The 20,488-nt window shown below is 45.7% G+C and overlaps 1 protein-coding gene across 1 annotated transcript; it reads right to left on the bottom strand.

Annotated features, from left to right (window-relative positions):
* Window positions 1-8,163: 8,163 nt before the first annotated feature.
* On the bottom strand, window positions 8,164-19,192 carry crip1 (cysteine-rich protein 1). Its single transcript, NM_001140585.3, is given in 5 exon segments — window positions 8,164-8,424; window positions 11,961-12,014; window positions 12,789-12,846; window positions 13,543-13,637; window positions 19,017-19,192. Coding segments are annotated over 4 exon segments (237 nt in total). The 5' UTR covers window positions 19,057-19,192; the 3' UTR covers window positions 8,164-8,424; window positions 11,961-11,970.
* Window positions 19,193-20,488: the final 1,296 nt, after the last annotated feature.

Genomic DNA, 20,488 nt, shown 5'->3' with positions numbered 1-20,488 from the left:
GATCTGATCTCCTGTGGTTTGTTTGTGTGTGTGTGGGGGGGGGGGGGGGGATTTGGTTATCCCAGAGCATATAAATATACTGTACATCTTTACATTTAGGCCAGAAGTTGTTGTTACAGCCTCAATTCAAAATGAATTAAATATGTACACACAATATCCCATAATGACAAACTGAAAACATGTTTTTAGAAATGTATTGAAGATGAAATACATAATGTCATTTACATAAGTATTCACACCGCTGAGTCAGTACTTTGTAGAAGGACCTTTGGCGGCGATTACAGCTTTGAGTCGTCTTGGGTGTCTGTATCAGCTTTGCACATCTGGATTTGGGGATTTTCTTTCATTCTTCTTTGCAGATTTTCTGAAGCTCTGTTAAGTTAGATGGGGAGTGGTGAACAGCTATCTTTGTCTTTCCACAGATTTTCAATGGGATACAAGTCTGGGCTTTGGCTGTGCCAATCAAGGACTTTCACAATATTGTTCTGAAGCAATTCCAGCGTTGTTTTGGCTATGTGATTGGGGTCATTGTCCTGTTGGAATGTAAATCTTCGCCCCAGTCTAAGGTCGTTTGCACTCTGAAGCAGGTTCTCTTCAGGGATTTGCCTGTATTTTGGCTCCATTGTTCCATCTCTATCCTTACCAGTCTCTCAGTCCCTGCCACTGAAAAGCCTCCCCATAGCATGATGCTGCCACCACCATGCTTCACGGTAGGGATGGTGTTAGACCGGTGAGGAGCTGTGCCTGATTTTCTCTAGACATAGCACTTTGCATTCAGGCCAAAGATCAGACCACAATTTTTCATGTGCCTTTTAGCAAACTGCAAGTGTGTTACGTCCTCGTACATTACCATGGTGATCTCTCCTTATAATAAACAAATGTCACGGTGGTTCGTTACGCTGTGTCATGACATCATCTGTCATTCGTTTTAAAGTAAACTACGACATGCTGGGCAGAGTCAAATATTTTTAAAAAACACACAGAGACATGCATGCGTGTGCACACCTTCACACATAAACACACAACTGGGTATGAATGGAAAACAATCAGGGGTTAGTGTGATTACTTATTAATAGTTGCTCGTGCCCTGCCCACACCGTGTATGGAGACAAGGTACACATACACACAGTCAATAGAACAGAACAAACCATGCAACTCATGATAACCTTCGACCAACCCCACCCTGTAGTCTGAGCTGAGATCAACTCTTCATAGATCTAGGAACTATCAGGCCAACCCTGCTTCTTCATAATACACACCATTAGGATTTATTTGGACCTTATTCTGCTCTGGTTGTGGGGGATGTTTGTTGTGTGATTGTCACAATACACACACACACACACACACACACACACACACACACACACACACACACACACACACACACACACACACACACACACACACACACACACACACACACACACACACACACACACACACACACACACACACACACACACACACACACACACACACACACACACACACACACACACACACACACACACACACACACACACACACACACACACACACACACACACACACACACACACACCATTACTTCCATTACCCCAGGAATCAGCTTCTGTCTGTCAACTAAGGCTTGCATGCTATGGGCATGTTATGCGTGTGTAATGGGGCAGTGGAGGCTGCTGAGGGGAGGATGGCTCATAATAGTGGCCGGAACGGAGCAAATGGAACGGCATCAAACACCTGGAAACTATGTGTTTGATGTATTTAATTCCATCCCGCATATTCCACTCCAGCCATTACCACAAGCCTGTCCTCCCCAATTAAGGTGCCACCTGTGTGGCCTACTATTGTTTCTAAGGTTTACTGACTTCTTTAGTATGCGTGGGCTGGTTCTGATGATTTACAGTCATAATGCCTTTGAGTTACACACACACACACACACACACACACACACACACACACACACACACACACACACACACACACACACACACACACACACACACACACACACACACACACACACACACACACACACACACACACACACACACACACACACACACACACACACACACACACACACACACACACACACACACACTACCTCAGGTAGCAGTCCCTCAAGATGTTCCCAGGCCCAGACCTAGCTCCTTGTGTGAAGGCAGGGGACTCCCCCCAGCTCCCCTCAGGGCAGGGGAGGTCCAGGTGTCTGTCCATATGGTCTAAACTGTACAGTATGTGAGGTTTGGGCATCTGGTCCAGAACAAGTAGTTACATTCCTACTTTACAACATAATGCCATTCATTGCACAGTAGAGAGGGATGTGAATGTGTTTAAATATGATTATGTTTATTTGCTAGTTCAGGGTTTAATTGCTCACAAATACGGAGGTCCTCATTAAAACCCACAGGAGCCTGACTGGAGGATAGGAGCAAGAATGAAGCAGGCCTGGGTTCAAAGGGTATTTGTTTTCTTTCAAATATTTGGAGTGTCTGATTTAGCGTACCTGAGTGGCAAACGGACAGGGTTTATACCTTGGGATTAATCTGTTGAATCTATTGTGTCAGGCAAAATTAAAATTAATAGCAGCTAAAGCATTCGAAATAAACAAATCTTATTTGACTCCCGGTCTGGAGTGTAGCTTGTATAGCTTGTGTCAACCAGGCTTTAGTCTGGTGAGGACAGGAAGTCTTACAGCCAACCAGGCTCATCATCATACCGCTGCTACCTGGGGCCAGAGCCTTTCTCCCTGGACCATCTGATGAATCACTCAGAGTATGGAGAAGTTAGAGTGCTGCTGGCTGCCTGACAGAGTGCTTATGGCAGCTGAGACCTCCCCTCTATACTTCATCCTTATAAGCAAATTGCAACAGGCCCTATTTATACACATCTGCTGAAGTGTGTTGTACACCTTCCAGATGCATCCAACAGCCATAATCATCCCAAGGTCTGCCCTGTCACTGGACGGAGGGATAGGAAGGAAGCAAGAGAGGGATGGGAGGATGGAGGGAAGGAGGGATGAGAGGGGTGGGAACATCTGAAACTGCCATGCATATTCAATTATGGAAACCAGGTCCAGATTTGACTGTAACCGTCATTGCTCATCTATCCCTGAAATGCTAGCCTGGAACACACACACACACACACACACACACACACACACACACACACACACACACACACACACACACACACACACACACACACACACACACACACACACACACACACACACACACACACACACACACACACACACACACACACACACACACACACACACACACACACACATCCGACACGGGCCTGGAGAATCCACAGGGAATGATTATGGATCTCTGTTGAAGACAGTCAGCCTCTAGACACAATTGATACGTTAAAGAGGGGACTGGTTCATGCTTCATGGTTTACAAAAAGCACTCCCTGAGTTGCCATTCCTCAAGACAAGAGTCCATATTTGGCACGTTCTGGAGTTTTTCACACTCAATTCTTTATTGTGTATCGTGTTTCGAACGGGTTCCGGAGGTGGTGTAGTCAGTGTTTTGTTCTCCAGTGAGAAACATGGGACGTAACACTCTCACGCAAGAGCGTTCATGTGCAGTTTAGTCCAGCTGGAGAGAGAATTATTATTCCTCCTACAGTACCGTTTTGGAAATGGACCATTATTGCAATTGTAAGTCCAAGTGACATGGTAGCTGCTAACACCTGGCATTGCAATCATTCAATGTCTCTGTTCCATAAGCTGTCACTGCAATTTCATACTGTACAGAGGGAAAATGACCATTCAGTATATATTTCTGCTCTCCCAGCCAATCCTTGGACAAACGGACAAAATTATACATAATGACTCAATTATGATACCCAAAGTGCAAATATATCGGTCTGTGAAGTGGAAAAAGTAGAAATAAAAATGGAGTCAGTACTGTAATGAGTCTTCATTTCACTACTTCGGGAATTGGCTTAAGAAAGTGAAAAGCCTATGGTTGCTTTGCATCTACTTTATACCGTGAAATCACAGTAACACTTCAGTTACCAGATGCGCTAGAGAGCCTGGAAAGTCTGAGCAACACATGAACCACGTTAACAACTCAAATAATAGACAAAAAAAACTACCGGTAAAAAAGTTAAGGGCACTTTGAACTAAAAAAAAATCTTATAGACGCTTACAAACCGATTTTGAGTTGAAACGTGCTGGCAAAGGGGTATTTGCGTGGGTACGTGCGTCCGTCAGGCGTGCATGTGTGTTACAGTCACTTCTTTTATATTCATTCCATGACTCAGTGACTGAGGTCTGATACCGTCTTAAAGAATTCGTCCATTCCAATAGTATTGCGTTTTACTGAGGGAAACTTGAGAAATATCCTGCCATAAAACAGTGAAGTGGAAGCCTCTGAGCCTCCGCCAGCCTGCTGTTGTAATCTTGCTGAGTTGTAGAGTTGAGGTGCCTCAAGCTCTTTCTTATTCAACAGTTCTGAGCCTGATGCCCTCTCACTAGTACAATGCCATAGCTTGGGAGTCCTAAAGCAGTAGGCTTCTAATCAGTTGACCCAAACAGATGTGTGTTGTCCCATACCTCATCCTACAGACAATAGAAACGCCTCATATGAGATCTCCACTCTGCACTACGCATTTCTTCATATTATCCAGCATAACTAGGGGCTACAGCCCTCAAACTCAAATCTGGGCCTTGAAGCCAGTTCTACTGCTTTTTCCATTTGTCCCCTCTAATCAGGGACTGGTTTAGACCTGGGAAACCAGGTGTGTACAATGAATTATCAGGTAGAACAGAAAAGCAGCAGTAGTCCTGACCTCTTGGGTAAGATTTGACTATGAGTGGGGTAAGTGTCAAGACACTACATCATTCTAGCTTTCCCCATTGAAGGTTTTCTTACTTTCTTTCCATCCTGTATCACACCGTTGCTATTAGACAACTACTGATTCACGTTGAGACAGCAGTTTCTTGTTATTACTCGGACTTCCATCCTGAGTCGTTGTGCGCAGGCCAGACTCACCACATGAACTAATCTGACTCCAGGCTACAAAAATGGCACCCTCTCGTTATAGTGCACTATTTTTTGACTTGGGCCCATAGGGCTCTCGTCAAACGTAGTGCACTAAGTAGGGTATAGGGTGCCATTTGGGACACCGTTTCTGACTTCAGACCACAAGCACACTGCTGGTTTCACCTCCAAAGTATAAAGAAACGAGAAGGGCTCCCATGAGTACCGTGGTGGCAGTTAGCAGTCTGAGAGAGAGAGAGAGAGAGAGAGAGAGAGAGAGAGAGAGAGAGAGAGAGAGAGAGAAAGCGAAAGAGTGAGAGACAGAGAGAGAACACAACCTTCTGCTTCAAAAAATACAGACCCTGTTCTCCCCCATCTGTCCAAAATTCTTTGGAAAAAACGATTTTGTCTTTTGTCATTCTGTGGAACTTTACGAGTTGTTTTGACATGGTTGGCACTGAGAGAAGTATGTTAAAACATTCCAACCACAACTGAACTTAATTTGTATATTTTATCTGAGTGAGCATGTGCATGGAATTTGTATATTCAGCTTCTATTTTCATTGTGGTTACCAGTTAGGGGAAGATTAGGGATAAGAGAAGGGCTGGGAGAGAAATGCACCATTTCACAGATGTTGTTACTGATCACCCCTCCTACCCCACCCCTCCTTCTCTCTCCTCCCCCCTCCTTCCCCCCTCCTCTCTGTGACCAGTTGGGCATGCCTAGCTGTCTGTGGTATGGCTTAGTGGAGTTCTGTGTGACACTGAAGGTCTTTGTTCAAGAGGAGAGGGTGAGAGCAAGGGAGAGGGAGAGGAGAGAGAGACAGAGACAGAGACAGAGAGAAGCAGAGAGAGGCAGAGACAGAGAGAGAGAGAAGCAGAGAGAGGCAGAGACAGAGAGAGAGAGAAGCAGAGAGAGGCAGAGACAGAGAGAGAGAGAAGCAGAGAGAGGCAGAGACAGAGAGAGAGAGAGAGAGAGAGAGAGGCAGAGACAGAGACAGAGAGAGAGAGAGGCAGAGACAGAGAGAGAGAGAAGCAGAGAGAGGCAGAGACAGAGAGAGAGAGAGGCAGAGAGAGAGAGAGAGAGAAGCAGAGATAGGCAGAGACAGAGAGAGGCAGAGACAGAGACAGACAGAGAGAGGCAGAGACAGAGACAGAGACAGAGATATGCAGAGACAGAGAGAGGCAGAGACAGAGACAGAGACACAGAGAGAGGCAGAGACAGAGACAGAGATATGCAGAGACAGAGAGAGGCAGAGACAGAGACACAGAGAGAGGCAGAGGCAGAGACAGAGAGAGGCAGAGACAGAGAGAGGCAGAGAGAGGCAGAGACAGAGACAGAGAGAGGCAGAGACAGAGACAGAGAGAGACAGAGAGAGGCAGAGACAGAGACAGAGAGAGGCAGAGACAGAGACAGAGAGAGGCAGAGACAGAGACAGAGAGAGACAGAGAGAGGCAGAGACAGAGACAGAGAGAGGCAGAGACAGAGACAGAGAGAGGCAGAGGCAGAGACAGAGACAGAGATATGCAGAGACAGAGAGAGGCAGAGACAGAGACAGAGACAGAGACAGAGATATGCAGAGACAGAGAGAGGCAGAGACACAGAGAGAGGCAGAGGCAGAGACAGACAGAGAGAGGCAGAGACAGAGACAGAGAGAGGCAGAGACAGAGACAGAGAGAGGCAGAGACAGAGACAGAGAGAGGCAGAGACAGAGACAGAGAGAGGCAGAGGCAGAGACAGAGAGAGACAGAGAGAGACAGAGAGAGGCAGAGACAGAGACAGAGAGAGGCAGAGACAGAGAGAGAGAGAGTTCCGCGCCGGCCGGTTGTCGGGTGTCTGTTGGGTCTTGTTTGTGTCTGTTACTGTGGTAACAGCGGTGGGTCAGTTGGTCCTGTGACAGCGGGTGGGAGGGAGGGAGGTTAGTGAGGTGGCTGCCAGCCAGCTGCTGGGTGATGGAGGGCAGACGGGCGGCTGGCTGTAACTGTGGAGATGAGGGTGTTTCCTCGGAACAGGGTGTGGCAGCGGAGGCCACAAAGGCCACGAGGAAGTATCTGGCCTTCCCTTCTGGACATGGGACAGATTGGGATAAATCCCAGACCCACCCTTCCGCTCCCTTGAAGACTCTGGTCCAGCCAGACCTCTCATCCTCCCTCTCTCCCTCCATCGCTCCCTAGCCTCTCTCCCCTATCCTCCCTTCAGTACTTTGGTCCAGCTGTTTTAGTGGACAGGGTGGGTGTGAGAAAGAGCAGAGAGCTGTGTCCTATGAATCATGTCTCTATGAGTGGATGGGCCTGGCCAATGGAAGTGGATAGGGACTTATTCAGAAGGATAATGTCACAATGTTTGTATCATGGAAGTGGATAGGGGTGTTCTTTTCACAAGGATAATGTCACCATGTTTCCTATCACTTAATGTCAACGATAATTGCCTGGCCCACGGGTGTAGATAGAGACTTTTATCTATTTGTAACACTTCATGTCATAAACTAATTATGTTTCTCTCTTTTACTGTCATTAGCTAAATGTTAACAATCGTCCATGTGTGAGGTGGCGAAGCCACAGCAGACTACGGAGAGCATGACAATTTCAAGATTCCATCCTGATCATAAGGCTGTGAATCAAAGTAGATTGCCCATATATTTACTGCGATGTTGAAAGATTTCTACTCCTGCTCTCGTCCATAATCCTGTGTCCAGATCCTAGTCCAATTTGATTACTGATTGAGTTAGTGTTTAGTGCCAACTGCTAAGGCATGGGGACACTGACAATATAAGGCGACTATTATCTATGGTTGGCCTGATGTTTTTTCCTCTTGCATACTTGAACACAGTGGACATGTCCAAGTTTTCTTGGCTTGTAGCAAGTAGTCATAATCAAGTGTAATAATGGGTGAGCTTCTAACTGAGACAGGAGAAATGTTATATACTAAAGTATACTGAAACCTTGGGCGTGTTCCTCTGCCCAGGTGTTGCTGATGTCTGCCAAATCATACAATGCCTGGATAGGTATTTTACGTATCACCTAACCACATCATATGTTATAGCAATCTGTCAGTCGATGACACAGTCTATGATGTGGCACACAAACCGTCGGTTGCTGCAGGCAACGTCGGGGCAGGGGAACGCAACCCTTGTAAAGTACAAGGCCACGAGAAATGAATGAATAGGAGAGTAAAACATTTTGAAAAAAAGAGTGTTTAATCAGAATTTAAGAACAAGTAAAGGAACAGAGAGGTGATTGTATACCCCTCCGATCCACTAGTGGGAAATGAGAACATCTCTGCTGTGTATTAAGGCTGACTCCTCTAGATAACACAAAGACAGAAAATAACACAAAATGGTGGTCCCGAAAAGGAACTTCTTTGGTTGTTTATTTTGGTTTAGTATGGTATGGAGGACGTTGTAGAACGCAGAGTTGCCTTCTTCTTGGTGTGGTGGGTGAACCTGCGAAGAAAGGAGAAAATGTTATGTTTGTATTTTTATTAAATAAAACAACAATCTCTAATGTTTGTAGCATTTGTAAGGCTAAGGTTGGTGGTGAAGGTGAATGTATTGTCTCCATGTATTTGTTTTGCTTCTATATTAAGGTCTATTCTAAAACAAGCAACAAACAAAGAAGATAGGCTTTTGAAAAATAACTATTTTTCATAAAATTGTAGTTATCTTAGCTAGCTGAATTGTTTACCAGTTGCTAAGCAGTTGCTAGGGACTCTTTTGGAAGAAGCTAGCTAGCTAACGAAGAACAACAAAGAATATCTAGTTAACAGAAGAAAAGAAAGAGAAAATCAGGACATCAAAGTGAAACAGTTCTCTAAAGACACAAGAGACAATAATACAAGAAACAACACTTCTGTAGCTTGTCAACTATGTGTCTGTCTATCCCTGTTCTCTCCTCTCTGCACAGGCCATACAAACGCTTCACACCGCGTGGCCGCTGCCACTCTAACCTGGTGGTCCCAGCGCGCACGACTCACGTGGAGTTCCAGGTCTCCGGCAGCCTCTGGAACTGCCGGTCTGCAGCCAACAAGGCTGAGTTCATCTCAGCCTATGCTACCCTCCAGTCCCTAGACTTCCTGGCGCTGACGGAAACATGGATTACCACAGATAACACTGCTACTCCTACTGCTCTCTCTTCGTCTGCCCACGTGTTCTCGCATACCCCTAGAGCATCGACCCAGCGGGGTGGTGGCACTGGAATCCTCATCTCTCCCAAGTGGACATTCTCTCTTTCTCCCCTGACCCATCTGTCTATCTCCTCATTTGAATTCCATGCTGTCACAGTTACCAGCCCTTTCAAGCTTAACATCCTTATCATTTATCGCCCACCAGGTTCCCTTGGAGAGTTCATCAATGAGCTTGACGCCTTGATAAGTTCCTTTCCTGAGGATGGCTCACCTCTCACAGTTCTGGGTGACTTTAATCTCCCCACGTCTACCTTTGACTCATTCCTCTCTGCCTCCTTCTTTCCACTCCTCTCCTCTTTTGACCTCACCCTCTCACCTTCCCCCCCTACTCACAAGGCAGGCAATACGCTTGACCTCATCTTTACTAGATGCTGTTCTTCCACTAATCTCATTGCAACTCCCCTCCAAATCTCCGACCACTACCTTGTATCCTTTTCCCTCTTGCTCTCATCCAACACTTCTCACTCTGCCCCTACTCGGATGGTATTGCGCCGTCCCAACCTTCGCTCTCTCTCTCCCGCTACTCTCTCCTCTTCCATCCTATCATCTCTTCCCTCTGCTCAAACCTTCTCCAACCTATCTCCTGATTCTGCCTCCTCAACCCTCCTCTCCTCCCTTTCTGCATCCTTTGATTTTCTCTGTCCCCTATCCTCCAGGCCGGCTCGGTCCTCCCCTCCTGCTCCGTGGCTCGACGACTCACTACGAGCTCACAGAACAGGGCTCCGGGCAGCCGAGCGGAAATGGAGGAAAACTCGCCTCCCTGCGGACCTGGCACCCTTTCACTCCCTCCTTTCTACATTCTCCTCTTCTGTCTCTGCTGCTAAAGCCACTTTCTACCACTCTAAATTCCAAGCATCTGCCTCTAACCCTAGGAAGCTCTTTGCTACCTTCTCCTCCCTCCTGAATCCTCCCCCCCCCTCTCTGCGGATGACTTCGTCAACCATTTTGAAAAGAAGGTTGACGATAAACGACACCGCTGGTCCTGCTCACACTGCCCTACCCTGTGCTTTGACCTCTTTCTCCCCTCTCTCTCCAGATGAAATCTCGCGTCTTGTGACGGCCGGCCGCCCAACAACCTGCCCACTTGACCCTATCCCCTCCTCTCTTCTCCAGACCATTACCGGAGACCTTCTCCCCTTCCTCACCTCGCTCATCAACTCATCCTTGACCGCTGGCTACGTCCCTTCCGTCTTCAAGAGAGCGAGAGTTGCACCCCTTCTGAAAAAACCTACACTCGATCCCTCCGATGTCAACAACTACAGACCAGTATCCCTTCTTTCTTTTCTCTCCAAAACTCTTGAACGTGCCGTCCTTGGCCAGCTCTCCTGCTATCTCTCTCAGAATGACCTTCTTGATCCTAATCAGTCAGGTTTCAAGACTGGGCATTCAACTGAGACTGCTCTTCTCTGTGTCACGGAGGCTCTCCGCACTGCTAAAGCTAACTCTCTCTCCTCTGCTCTCATCCTTCTAGACCTATCTGCTGCCTTTGATACTGTGAACCATCAGATCCTCCTCTCCACCCTCTCCGAGTTGGGCATCTCCGGCGCGGCCCACGCTTGGATTGCGTCCTACCTGACAGGTCGCTCCTACCAGATGGCGTGGCGAGAATCTGTCTCCGCACCATGCGCTCTCACCACTGGTGTCCCCCAGGGCTCTGTTCTAGGCCCTCTCCTATTCTCGCTATACACCAAGTCACTTGGCTCTGTCATATCTTCACATGGTCTCTCCTATCATTGCTATGCAGACGACACACAATTAATCTTCTCCTTTCCCCCTTCTGATAACCAGGCGGCGAATCGCATCTCTGTCAGACATATCAGTGTGGATGACAGATCACCAGCTCAAGCTAAACCTCGGCAAGACGGAGCTGCTCTTCCTCCCGGGGAAGGACTGCCCGTTCCATGATCTCGCCATCACGGTTGACAACTCCCTTGTGTCCTCCTCCCAGAGTGCTAAGAACCTTGGCGTGATCCTGGACAACACCCTGTCATTCTCCACTAACATCAAGGCGGTGACCCGATCCTGTAGGTTCATGCTCTACAACATTCGCAGAGTACGACCCTGCCTCACACAGGAAGCGGCGCAGGTCCTAATCCAGGCACTTGTCATCTCCCGTCTGGATTACTGCAACTCGCTGTTGGCTGGGCTCCCTGCCTGTGCCATTAAACCCCTACAACTCATCCAGAACGCCGCAGCCCGTCTGGTGTTCAACCTTCCCAAGTTCTCTCACGTCACCCCGCTCCTCCGCTTTCTCCACTGGCTTCCAGTTGAAGCTCGCATCCGCTACAAGACCATGGTGATTGCCTACGGAGCTGTGAAGGGAACGGCACCTCCATACCTTCAGGCTCTGATCAGGCCCTACATCCAAACAAGGGCACTGCGTTCATCCACCTCTGGCCTGCTGGCCCCCCTACCTCTGAGGAAGCACAGTTCCCGCTCAGCCCAGTCAAAACTGTTCGCTGCTCTGGCACCCCAATGGTGGAACAAGCTCCCTCGCGACGCCAGGACAGCGGAGTCAGTCACCACCTTCCGGAGACACCTGAAACCCCACCTCTTTAAGGAATACCTAGGATAGGATAAAGTAATCCTTCTAACCCCCCCCCCCCCTTAAAAGATTTAGATGCACTATTGTAAAGTGGTTGTTCCACTGGATATCATAAGGTGAATGCACCAATTTGTAAGTCGCTCTGGATAAGAGCGTCTGCTAAATGACTTAAATGTAAATGTAAATGTATTTGAATGGGAGTGATATCAATGTGGTTGGTCTATCTTTGGAATGAGTACACTGGCCTGTACCTGAGTGGCTCTACTTGGTGAATGTGTGGCTTTCAGCTCCTCCGCGTCCAAAACCTGTGAGAGAGTGAGAGTGAGAGAGAGAATTTGGTCAGGAGACTGTATACTGTATGTCAGCCAAACATTTTGGGATTAAGTTTCAGGAGGAAATGGGAGCAGCGGAACCACAACAATGGAAACTCCAGTGGTCTCTGACCCCATTCCACAGCAGCCCTTCTAGAGCCACCACGTGGAACCAACAAGACCAGGCGATATGACCTTGGCTATGACTGGCGCTGGTCCTATTCCGACTGACAATTCCAACTATTTATCTCATTCAGGATATCTCAGTCAATGCACAGCTGAAAGAACTGAGGGGGACCATTATGCGATGAGAAGCTATCCTACTTTTTAAAGTGAAAGAGCGTGTTTGAGCAGATAGTTCGTAGGTTATTCATATCCAACGAGAGAAACTGATAAGATTTTTAGCACGATGACCACAATGTTATTTGTGGAAGCCTGAACCTCACTGAGGTGGGTATTGTAAAGGTTACAATGAGCTCATTCAGTCACAGGTTCATGTAAGGAGGACAATGATCCTGGACTTTCCATACAGGATGTAAGCGCTTTATCAGGCTACGTACATATGTGTGGCTCCAATGTCACTGAGTTCAACTTATCAACTGCTATCTTGTTACATGTACTTTGAGCCCAAAACATAGAAACACCCTAGGTAATATGGGTTATGTTAATATAATTATGATATCTCTCAATTGGGGTATCCTTACTGAGATAGATTGTTAAGGCACCTTGCACCAAGGGCCATTACAATAGTAATGAAGAAGAACTCACCTTTAGGCCCGAATAGTGCAGAGTAGCAGGGGTTGTTACAATAAGGCTTGCCATCGTGCTACATCGAGAAAGAGATAGAGGGTATTAGTACCAGGCTGATTTAAAAATACCAGCATTTGATTGTATCCACACTTTCTACACAATCTGTGTGATAGGTCAAGAATTCTTATGAATTCTTATGAAAGATTTATGGGCCAGAATGTGGGCTTAAAGACATGCTCCGGAATGACTACTAATACTTTTCAAACCTCCCGTTTTAGGCTGAATGTGTAGTTCATACATGCATAATCAAATTCCTAGTTTGAAAGCGACTGTTTTTCCTCCATTTTCCCCCCATGTGGGCCAGACCCCTAGCAATTTGAGTTCTAGCCAATGAGCTTCAGCCCCTCGCAATTTGAGTGACAGTTAGCAAGATACACACACAGTAGAACAAGCGAGAGGGCAATGACGTGGTGCAGATATTGCCACATATGTGACATAGTACCCATTTTTCAGAGACCACTTTTGGCTCGTGAGCGCTACTTTCAGAACTACTGGCAAAAAAATAGAAAGGTACCGGGGAATCTCTTTAATGGTACTCTATGAGAAATATGATCTGTGATTAGCGAACAAACATACATATATTTTTTATTCCAATATCATTATTTTCATTGAAATATTTGTCAGCTAATAATTCAGTGTGAGTGGCATGTGAGGTATGTGTGAGGTGTGTGCATGAGCTTGCTTGTGTGTGTGTGTGTGTGTGTCGTCTGACCTCTGCGTGTGATCCGGCTGACAGCGTCTTGCTGCACTTCTCACACTTCAGACAGGGCCTGTGCCAGTCCTTCCCCAGTGATGTCACCCTCTCCGCTGTGAGACAAAGAGATAAACAGACACGTTTAGCTAATGGACACGGCCCACTCACAATGACATGCATCCCTCCCACATCGCACAGAGTGCCACAGTTCCACACAGAGAAGGGCATTGTGGTCTGCAGAGGGTATGGATACTGTATGTAACTTGCAGGGTCATACTGGGGCTGCATTACAGTACATGGTACCCCAGAGGAACTGTGAGCTCCATGGTCGAACGCTACAGGTCTAGCCTAGGTCCAGCACAGTGTTGATTTCCCTACCCACACACACAGATAACGCGTTACTCACAAGAACATTAGGAGGGTGCGGTGGTTGGCTGAGCCTCTGAGGAGAGAGAGAGAGAGAGAGAGAGAGAGAGAGGAGACACCCTGTGGAATTTGCACTCCCTTCCCTTTTTCCCCTCCTTTTGGCATCATAAAAACCTGATAAAGAGAGTCTTTATATCCGGGCTGAACTGTGAGGAACGATTTGCAAAAAACAGCCATCATGACGATGGTCGTTAAACAGGGAGGGAAGCCATAGTCATGTGTTTCAGGAGTTTTATGAGAAGAGATGTTCAAGCTTGGAGGGCTGTGTCTGCTGAGACCTATCCCATGATGCAACGGGAGAGAGAGCCAAATAAAAATGTACTGTGTCTGATGGGAGCCAATTGCTGCTCAGTTCATGATACTGAACACAACGCACGTATGCACACACATACGTGCACGAGCACACACACATACGTGCACATGGGCGTACACACACTCCATGCCAAACAAGAGGCCAACTCCCAAGCATGAGGACAGGAAGTGCACAACGTACAAAACCGTTCTCATGAAGTTTTGTAATAAATAAACTAGAGAAAAAGAAAACACACCGGGGCATAACTTTATTAGTACCATCTGTGGATACAACTGGGCCTGAGGGTCCTGCTAAAGTCTTACTCAAGAAAAGATTTAAAGCAAATGTTTAAGTAATAAACGGCAGATCCATCATGGGAGCTCTTGCTTCACTTTTGGAATTACTGTAAGTTATTCTAAAGGTCTCAACATATTTGTAGAATTGCATTTGACTTCAGTGTATTTCTGAGTTTATGCACAGTAGGCCTATGTATCATTGGGTATTATTTGTCAGGTCAGGGATTTAGTGTGCGTATGGATCCAACTGCTGTCTCCATTTTGTTTTCAATTATGGAGGGGAAAAAACGGAATAATAAGACCTGATTACACAACACTGAAACCAGGAAGACAGAGAACTAACCTAACCTAACCTAACCCAGTCAACTAGTGTCTCAGTCAGTCAGTCAGTCATTCAGCCAGTGCAGTCAGCCGGGGAGTCTTACAGCATTCCAGCTGGCTCTGTAGAGGATGGGTGGAATGCTCTGGGCCAACACTAATTACTGTACTTTACTTCCAATAACAAGACATGGGGATCAGGAAACCGAGAAGGGACGTCCCTCTTCACGTCTTCACGACGTCCCTCTGGACGTCCCTCTGGACCAGACTATAATGGTGCTGCTGTGTCTTAGCTTGAGTTACAGTGTCAGAGGAAAGCTGTTGGGTTAACAGACCTCATTCACACAGTGGCCGACACATGAATAAGGTCTATTTTCATGAACATAGCAACATTCCTTCAATTGTGTTCTGACCACTGGCTATGACTAGTCAGGTCATTCCTAAGGCATCAGAGAGCTGTTGTCCGTCTGTCTGTCTGTGGGTGTGTGAGTAAAGTGCATGCTGGTGTAATTGCCATAGGGTGGGACTGACTGGGGTGTGTGTGTGGGAGAGAGTCAGATGAGTTGATCTGCTGTCTGCATCAATTTGCTCATCACTGTGGAGCAATAATATGAATGGACTCCATCCAACACACACACACACACACACACACACACACACACGGAAAAACACCCAGATGCGGAAGCATTCAACGCTTCAGTCACCACATCCAACCCTCCAAAGAATGATGAATGGAAAAGTTCTCGCAGCCCTGTTTATCATCCTCTAAAAGATGAATTCATATGACACCCGGCTGGGACACGTGTCAGGAAGTGAAGCACTTCTGTTTTCCCTCTTCCTGGTACATCGCCTCTCATTTTTCATTATTACTTTCACACGTTCTATGGTTGAAATGAATACAGGGTGCGCCTTCAGTAAACCTACACCAGGCTATCATTTATAAAGACTGTGGATAAATGCTTCAGAGGTGCTAATGATGTAAACAAGTCGTACATTTTCCATGCGTGTCTAATCATTTGTTATGTCCTGACTGAGACAATGCAGTCCTTTGAGAAGCACTGTTCCACCCTAAATTGAACACGGGCACTGGATTGGCTCAGTTCTTAATAGAAGTGGTCCATGTCTTGAGGAAACATGCAGTTAGGATGACATCGATTTTGGTTCCTGGGTAATTCTCTGCACACTGTGACGGTTGGTGCCCCTCCTTAGCTCTTAAAGCTCAGACACACCGGTAGGATTGCCAAACGTTTGCCTGACGACAGTACTTAGAACTTCTGAACAGAGTGTTGGCAGTCAATTTAGTTTGTGTTCACACAGCAAAGACCTTGGAAGTCGTCGGCCACTCAGCCTTGTTAAAATACTCCAAACCAGAAGGTGGCAGTAGCGTTGTTTGGCAATGCATATCTGTGCATATTGCTTATGGTCTAGTTTCTAAGCTATCTGCGCTAATGTTACTATTTTGTAGAAAGCCCTTCTTGATACTAGCCAGATGGCCACATCTAGATAACAACCTAGCAAGAAGATGAAGAAACAAATTAATTCACTCTCCATAATCCCATACTGCCAGTCCATAGCCACATGTTTTGCTAACTAGCTAACGTTTGCATATTTTTAGCTAGCACAACATAGCTAGCTAGCTAAGGACACTGCACTAACTTGGCAGCTAACACAGGCAGCTGTTTCATGGAAACTAGCTAATTTAATTATAATGTCAATACAAGCTACAGTGGTAAGCTAGCTTGGAGGAAGCATCTAGTATTGTGTGCATTGCGTCTGTGCACTTAGCTAGCTACCATCCCATAGCCCACATTGCATATGAAGTGTGACTGGATGTATGGAGAAAATGCCCTATTTTAAAAAAATGTTCTGTTGGCTGACCCACGTGCGGGTTCGTGATCTCTGATTGGCTCAAAGTCGTTGGCCACTGACAAGCATTTCGTTAGGTTCGTCGCTACCGGGTCGGCACGCAGCAGATACCGCATTTGTTCTAGCAAGAGAAGGAATGGCCTCCCACTGTGATAAGTACCTATAGGCAGTCTATTGGCAATGATATTCTCATGTGTTTCATGCTTCACCTCCTCACTCTCTCTCTCCATCTTTGTCTCTCGGTCTTTCTCTGTCTCTCTGTTTCTCTCCCTTTGCCTCTGTCTCTCGTTCCAGGGAGGGTGGATAAGTTTTATTGTTTTCCGCTCTCCCTCCCTCCTCCTCCTTTCTCTGGAAGCAGATGTACTTTCCCTCCATCAGTCCCTGACTGTGGCAGCAGTAGCATGATTGCTTCCATCTGAGAGCCCAGCTACCGCTGGGAGAGAGGGATGGGGTAGAGGAGAGGTGGGGGCTCTGGGGAGTTGAGATCAGGTGGGTAGAGAGAGGCAGTGAATAGGAAATAGGCCTGGTCAGGTAGTAAAACAGGGCTACAGTGGAACAGATCGTGAATGGTCCCACCTTGATGATGGAGAGTCGCTGCACAAGCATTCCCAAGCAAGACCGTATACTGTAGCTTCTACCTTGAGCACAGCTATACAACTGATATGACAGAGAGAACTTTCTGAAACAACTATTTCAAAGGTGTATTTATGAAAGAGAAAACCGATAGCACTCACTCGAGGTTTAAGAAAACATAGCTTAGCTTCAATGCCCTTTCGCCCTGAGACATTTTAATTCATGGCTGGAGAGAGACACAGAGCTGTTTTTTCACTGGGGATTTTTCAGCAACAAACGATTGAAACAAATCGGTTCGCTTGTTTTGGCCGAGGGGGAAGTTAATCTGCAGGAGAAAAGGAAAGTGTGGCTCCCCAGCCAGCAGCGTCAATTCATCTGACTGACAGGCCAACCTTACTGTAGAGAGAGAGAGAGAGAGAGAGAGAGAGAGAGAGAGAGAGAGGATACGAGAAGACAGAGAGAATAGAGAGAAGATAAGAGAAGACAGAGAGAGAGAAAAAGAGAGAAAGAGTGCGAGAGAGGCTTTGTGGCTTTGCACTGTGTCTCATGGCTTTGTGTGTCTCCAGAGATGACTAAGTCTAGGAGTTCAACTACTGGAGATGACTAAGTCTAAGAGTTTAACTACTGGAGATGAAGGAAATGTGCTAAATGGATCAAGACATACATCAAATGGTCATGTCCTCTTTCTTCCTTCTTTCCCCCAGATGAACCAATCAGCCCTGCTGCCTCCATGGACCTCCCCAGACAGAGGCCAACCAAGGCTATTGGGACTCACCGGATGAAAGAGAGGACATTTCTTTCTTCCTCTTCCAACTTAAAGAAGTACGAAAACAAAATACTAGTCTAAAAGATGGAACCAGCGATAGTTATTTGATGGAACTACTTTGTCTCCTTCAGCCTTGGCAATGATAAACCCAGTACCCTTCCCACATGGGTATGAGAGGTCATCATACCCCACACAGTACTCATCATTACACTCCCTTACTATCGCAGTTGTTGAGAGAGATAAATCAAGCAGGCTAGAACTCCATCAAATCTCCAATGCAAACAGATAGTTACTGCCAACCTGACCTTGCATGAATTTCAAACCTGATATATAGCTAAATGATCTCATATTCCATTTAAGGTCTGAGAGATGTATTAAGGGGGTCCTAATGCCCGTTGTAGCTTTTTATCCCGGTCTTATCCCTTCTCTCCCTCTCTCCCTAATGCAGTAAGTGCTGTCTGCTGATCCACTGACTTGGCAGGACCTGCAGTGCCACTCCTATGACAGCAAAATGTTATCACCATGGGAAATCTCTAGAGTTTACTTTTATTCTGAGGGAAAGGGACTCCCATAAAATACTACGTGTAGTGGATTTTAGTAGGATTGGGCAAAAAAACATTGCAGTCCTCAACCAATTAGGCCTAGTCAACTACATTTACTAGAATTGCTATTAACTAGTTATTCAAACTTTGTCGCAAAAATATTTTGCAGTCACAATCATTTTTTTTGCAAGCATAATTCATAACAGGAAATTGCTCAAGTGATGCGTTCATCATCGCTCTCACAATCTCTCAATAGCTTTTTGAAAGCTGCAGACAAGATAGTAAACTAAAAACTATATCCAACTGTCCGCAAGACACATATGGGAAACGTGACACGCAAGCGCGTATGTTGAGTAAACTAATTGCAAAACAAATGAATAATAATCTGAATCGACACAATAAAGATGTCTTACCGAAGTAAACTTCCTTCGTGCATTTTGGGCACTTGGGCATGTTTGCAGGGTAAAGTGTTGGTCTCCGGGAGTGAAATAAGTATCCTAGTTGAGCTAATGTTCACGGCAGTATTACAGCAGCAGCCCACCTGTCCGTTCTAAACCACGCCTCGTTGTGAAGTGCAGATGTGCGCGCCTTCCTATTTATACGGTGAAGGAAATGCGTTTGGTGGAAAATAATAGAGGGTGAGGCTTTGACAGCGTGTGTGTGTGTGTGTGTGTGTGTGCGCGCGCGCGTGTGTGTCTGTGCGTGTGTGTGTGTGTGAGAGAGAGAGAAAGAGATAGAGATGTAAAATACGAAAATTATACCAGGGGAAATAAAATGTATTCATGTGATTTGGAGTTGAGTGTGCCTCTAAGATCAAGTCAGGAAATCATTGTAGCAACTTTTTTTTGTGCACTATTTCTTTTGGCTAGTTAGAGTTTTATTCTCCCCTTTATGTGCATACACAGCAAGTGTAGATTTTTCAGTGTAATATTTATAGTGTTGATTCAGGAGTTACATTCACTCTGTTAAAGTGAAATTAACACACAGTGGTGTAAAAGAACCCCAGTGTTGGTGTTAGTAACCAGAGTTATTGTTTTACACTGTAGAGAGTAAAACAGTCCCATCAAAACCACACCCATCATTATCATATATCAGCATGCTATGCAGGTTGATTTTTTTGGGGGGGGATTGTACTTACTATCGTTTTTTTGCTTGTACATTGATTAATTGATTACTGTTATGCTACACAAATATAAAATTAAACTAAACCAATTAGTTATTTAGATGTATTGCGCGCATCACTGAAATGGTTGTTCCAGTTTAAATGGTTGAGGTAGTCTCCTTTATTTGAGTTCCTGACCCTGGTAGTCATTCTGAATGTAGGTTGTGGTTGAATAAAAATTCAAACTTCTTATGAACCATCCTGATCTCGCGAGTTTACACTATGGGTTAGGGGAGAGTTTGTCCGGGGTAGGCCGTCATTGTAAAATAAGAATTTGTTCTTAACTGACTTGCCTAGTTAAATAAAGGTTAAATAAAAAATGTTTACATAAAATTTAAGTTTGCGAGATCAGGATGGTTCGTACCAGGCTAATCCTAACACTGGCTGGATTCCAAAAGGAATTAGACATCACTTTGCGAGCCTGAGGTGGCCTATAATTAATTAACCAGCATTTTCCTAACCCCACTGTTAGGGTAAAACTAGATAAGGGTAAAACTAGGTCAAAGCAAGGCAGTTAACACACTGTTCCTAGGCCGTCATTGAAAATAAGAATTTGTTCTTAACTGACTTGCCTAGTTAAATAAAGGTAAAATATATATATATTTTTTAAAAGCAAGGCCTTATGATATAATGTCGTAAAGTTACAGTTTTAGTGATAACTTTTACCTGGGTACTCATTTGGTGAAAGCCACAGACATTTAAAAGGAAATAATTCAACAGCCA

The sequence above is a fragment of the Salmo salar genome, chromosome 01 (assembly GCF_965601325.2).
Source record: "Salmo salar chromosome 01, fSalSal1, whole genome shotgun sequence".
Classification (NCBI taxonomy): domain Eukaryota; kingdom Metazoa; phylum Chordata; class Actinopteri; order Salmoniformes; family Salmonidae; genus Salmo; species Salmo salar.
The sequence above is the reverse complement of the archived record's forward strand: the minus strand, read 5'-3'. Positions and strand labels throughout refer to the sequence as shown.